The sequence below is a fragment of the Marmota marmota genome, unplaced genomic scaffold (assembly GCF_001458135.2).
Source record: "Marmota marmota marmota unplaced genomic scaffold, marMar, whole genome shotgun sequence".
Classification (NCBI taxonomy): domain Eukaryota; kingdom Metazoa; phylum Chordata; class Mammalia; order Rodentia; family Sciuridae; genus Marmota; species Marmota marmota.
In genome coordinates, this window is record NW_026000206.1 from 875,895 (window position 1) to 880,192 (window position 4,298).

The 4,298-nt window shown below is 38.7% G+C and overlaps 1 protein-coding gene across 1 annotated transcript in view; it reads right to left on the minus strand.

The window, feature by feature from the left end:
• Window positions 1-4,292, minus strand: part of Pdzd8 (PDZ domain containing 8) — a 77,870-nt gene extending 73,578 nt beyond the window's left edge. Inside the window, exon 1 of the mRNA XM_048791282.1 lies at window positions 4,086-4,292. Within this exon, the coding sequence (XP_048647239.1) occupies window positions 4,086-4,168 (83 nt within the window). The 5' untranslated portion in view covers window positions 4,169-4,292. The remainder of the gene's footprint in view (window positions 1-4,085) is intronic.
• Window positions 4,293-4,298: the final 6 nt, after the last annotated feature.

The window sequence follows — 4,298 nt, forward strand, 5'->3', positions numbered from 1 at the left end:
GGGGGGTGATGGGAAAAATGGAGGAACTGTGAATGGGCAAAGGGGAAGGAGAGGAGGGGAGGAAGCATGGGGGCAGGAAAGATGGTGGAATGAGATAGATATCATTACCCTAGGTACATGTATGACTGTACATATGGTGCCACCCTATATCATATACAACCAGAGAAATGAAAAGATGTGCTGCAATTGTGTACAATGAATCAAAATGCATTCTGCTTTCACATATAATTAGAATAAATAAATAAATAAAATTTAAAGAAAAAAAATCTATCTTTCCTATCTATTAGATCTCCCCATTATTACTCTTCCAATAAGGGTCTAAATCCAGGCTAGGCAAGTACCAGTAGTCAAATGAGGCAAGTTCATGGAGACTGTAAACTACCTGCAGGAGCTTACAGGCTCCTCCCCTGCTCCAACCTGCTACTACAGATCCTTTCTCATCCTATTGATAACTGTAAGGAATACAGACCTGGTACAAGATACCTCAGTTTTTCCTAACAGAAGTCAAAAAAAATCAAATCCTGTGAAATCTTCCATTTTTTACTGTTAGCAATTAAAAATCAAACCCAAAACAGTGCAGGCTAAGTAACAAGTATATACAAACTGAATTTGACCTTCCAATATGCAACCAATACTAGCTGCAGGGAAAGAATACTGTACAAACAGAAGCATCAGTAAGAATCTTAAACATGTGACTCCTAAAACCCCCAAAAGCCTCCTCACTCCAGGACTAATACTCAGATTTCACAATGAAGACAGGCTCAACACATACTAAAAAATACCACCAGTAATCTTTCCCACTTGAAGATGAATTTTGGGGTTAATTTTTTTCAATAATACTACTTTAATATACCATTTTAGTATACATTTTAAGGGAAAAAAAACAAAAGTTATCACTGACATGACTGGATCAAGAAACATCTAACTTCAATAAATTAGAAACCACATTTTCTATAGATTTTTTTAAAAGTTAGTATTTTATAAACCAAATATGTTAGGTAAAATGAAGTGTCAATCAGCTAGATCCTTAGGAAGCAACTACTTGAGCTACTTTAGCATCTCTAGGTGAAATATCAGGAACTGGCAGTCCTGATAGGACATTTCAATTAAGCAACATGAAAAAAGGAAAAGTAAAGGGGGAAGAAGTGACAACAATATTAAATGGCAAGATATTTCTGTTATGTAATGATTAAAAATGCCAGAGGACCCAAGATTCAATACAATTTTCTTTACTGCTTTAGCTCTACTAAGAAGATTAGATGGCTAAAATGGATAAACTAGCAAGACCTTCTATTTGGAAACACAATCTGCTGGATTTTAAAAAATGCTATGTGGAGTAGCACTCAAAGATTTAATCTTATGGTTTAACTTTAAAAGGATCCTCTCAAAATTTCCAATTTAAGGGAAAAATAAGCTTTATAGAGTTCTCACTTAACTTGGAAAGATAACCCATATATATTATATTGACGACATTTTTAAGCCCTTAAGAACAATGCAATATAATTTTTTTAAGGCAGTCTGACTTCTTCAAAGCTAGATTTCATCACCTGAAAGCTGTGTGACTTTATACAGGTTATTAAACTACTCTGAACTTCACTCCTCTCATCTATAAAACAGGATAACACTAGGCTAATTTAATTCCCATAGTGAGAACTGTAATACATCTTAGATGCACTGTAATTTATTCTCTTTAAATCACCAGTTTAAAACACTTCTTGCAGAGCAGGTACACACACAAAAAAGAGAAGTTAATACTTTCTGAGGTCACCTTTTTCATTCCTATACTTCTATTTTTCTTTCACTAAGCAAAAATCAATTTCCCCAGTTACTTCAATCCCATCAATCCCACTCAACCTTAAATCTTATCAAGTACAGGTAACTCAACTCTCACTGAATTCTAGACTCTGAGAGTTAAGCCTATATCTATTTAGTATTAAAGCCCTAGCACATAGAATAATAAGCATATTGCAGGAGTCTAATAAATACCTGCAGACTGAGTGATGCAGTCTGTGCAGTATTTACTTACTGATCAATAAGATGCCCTCTAATAAAAAGGGCACAGATGTGTATACTTTCAGGCATGATCATTTAATGCTGAAGGTTTAAAGTTAAAATAACAATCAAACTTATGTTGTACTTGGAGGAGGAGGGAAGTATGGGGGATTAACCCTGGGGCACTCTACCATTGAATTCACTCCCAACCTTTTTAAAAAATCTCATGTGTGGGGGTAGGGGTGGGCAGAGAGAGAGAGACAAGGTCTCACTAAGTTGGTGAGGGTCTCCCTAAACTATGCAGGCTGTCCTGGAACATGTGATCAACCTCTTGCCTCAGCCTTCTAAGGTGCTGGGATTATAGACGTGCACCACCAAACATGGGTATGTCCTGCTTTCTTTAAAATCCTTCTGTATACAGTAAATGAAAGGCAATTTTGCCATACTTAAAATAAATAGTGTTCTTCTTCAATGATAAAGCTTATTCAAAGTAATGAACTTCTCAGTGGCTCCATAACTCTTACTCATCGCTTCAGATAAAATTGAATTCCAAATCTACATTTTAAAAAATTCTCAAAATGATATGCAATCTTATCACCAATGACTACCTGCAAATAAGCCCCAAATAATAAAAACCTACTCAAATTTTATCACTCGAAGGCTCCAGAAAACATCAGTATTAAAGTTGTGATTATAAAATCTGTAACAACTTTTTCTCATTACTTTCTCAGCAACACACTGCTATAAATAAACACTTCACTGCTTACACACTCATTTATGATTTAGTCATTTATATTCCACAACTTAAAAGTAGGTTTCATAAAGTATGATCTATTTCACAAAACCAGAAAGCAAACAATGAATGATTAGTTTACCATCCTCTGCAAATCTATAGGAAAATTTTCATTATAAAATAAATTTCTCCCACCCAACAATTTTGTCACTGTGCTATTAGCTTAAACAAGTCTGCTACATACTCAAGTCAACAGCCATTCCAAATTCACAATATTTCTGGATTATCTGGCTTGAGCATGCGGTAGTGATCCAGAACTATTCAGCCTCCTCTAAAGGGCATTAGGTAAAGCTACTACAAAACTGAAATAATTTTATAATAAAGAGTAAAATCCAAAAGGCTTTATTAATAAACACAAAACTAAGGGAGGATATGAAGAGAAATTTAATATTCAGCTTTTAAAAGAAACAGCCATGTTTTTTCCCACTCTAACCACAAACTTTGCCATCCACTAAAGTGGATGAAGCCTATAGTCCTACAAAACTTTCTTTTCCCTTCCATTTCTCCTGTGATAGTAAAAGAAAACTCATACATTAACCAAAACAGTATATTACGTAAAAATAAGCCATTACATGCAGGAAGGCTCTAAAAAATTAAAATCACTACATCATTAAAATACTATCTGAAGGGTGACTTTAAGTACTGAGTGAGGAACTTATAGCCAGAGAATAGACACTTGAGGGGCCCATTCTGGGTCTGTACCACACAGGCTACCCCCAAAGGGAAGATGACAGTAATTTAAAATGCACGGATCCACACACTATCTACGGGCTCCTAACTCCTTCCCAATTTGCTGCGGAAAGTATTCCTTTGCTATGGCTACTACCTTTGCCCTCAAAGTTGCCAATGCTTCAAAGCAAAAGTGGTTGGAGATGGCAAAATAGAACAGACCTGGGCTAAAAGCACACCTTCATGCCTGTCCTGTGTCCAGGAACAATTTCTCAACGTGGCCCAGGGCTTGCTGCAAAGCCAATGACATGGCCCTTCTTGCAGCAAGCACACAAAGGAAGTTTCTCAACAGTCCCAGAGGCGACTTCTGGGGATAATTATCAATATACTTCCATTATCGATGCGCTGCTGACAGCATCAGGAGTGCCCACGAACACAAGGAAAGGTTCGGAGGCAAAGTGTCCATTATTTGCCTTTGCCTAGGTCCCTGGTCCTGGGGAAACAGGGGCTGGGGTTACAAGTACGCCTCTGCCCTTCGCACTCCCCGCAGGCAGAAGCCGCCGGCCGGCCCCGATCCCGCAGCCAGGTCCCGCGCCTGCGGACCCCGTGGGTGCCCCGGCCCCCCTCTCACCTGATCTTGTAATTCGGCAGCGTGTGTTTGCGCTTGATGATTTTCTTGAGCTGGTTGACGATGATGGAGGTGAGTTGGGGCATGGGCCGCCCTTCAAACTGGGAGCGCACCTCGAAGTCGATCAGCGGGTCCTCCACGAAGGAGAAGAACCAGTGGGTGAAGGGCACGCGGGTGAGGACGAAGCGCAACCTCCCCACCACTCGGGACAGTTTG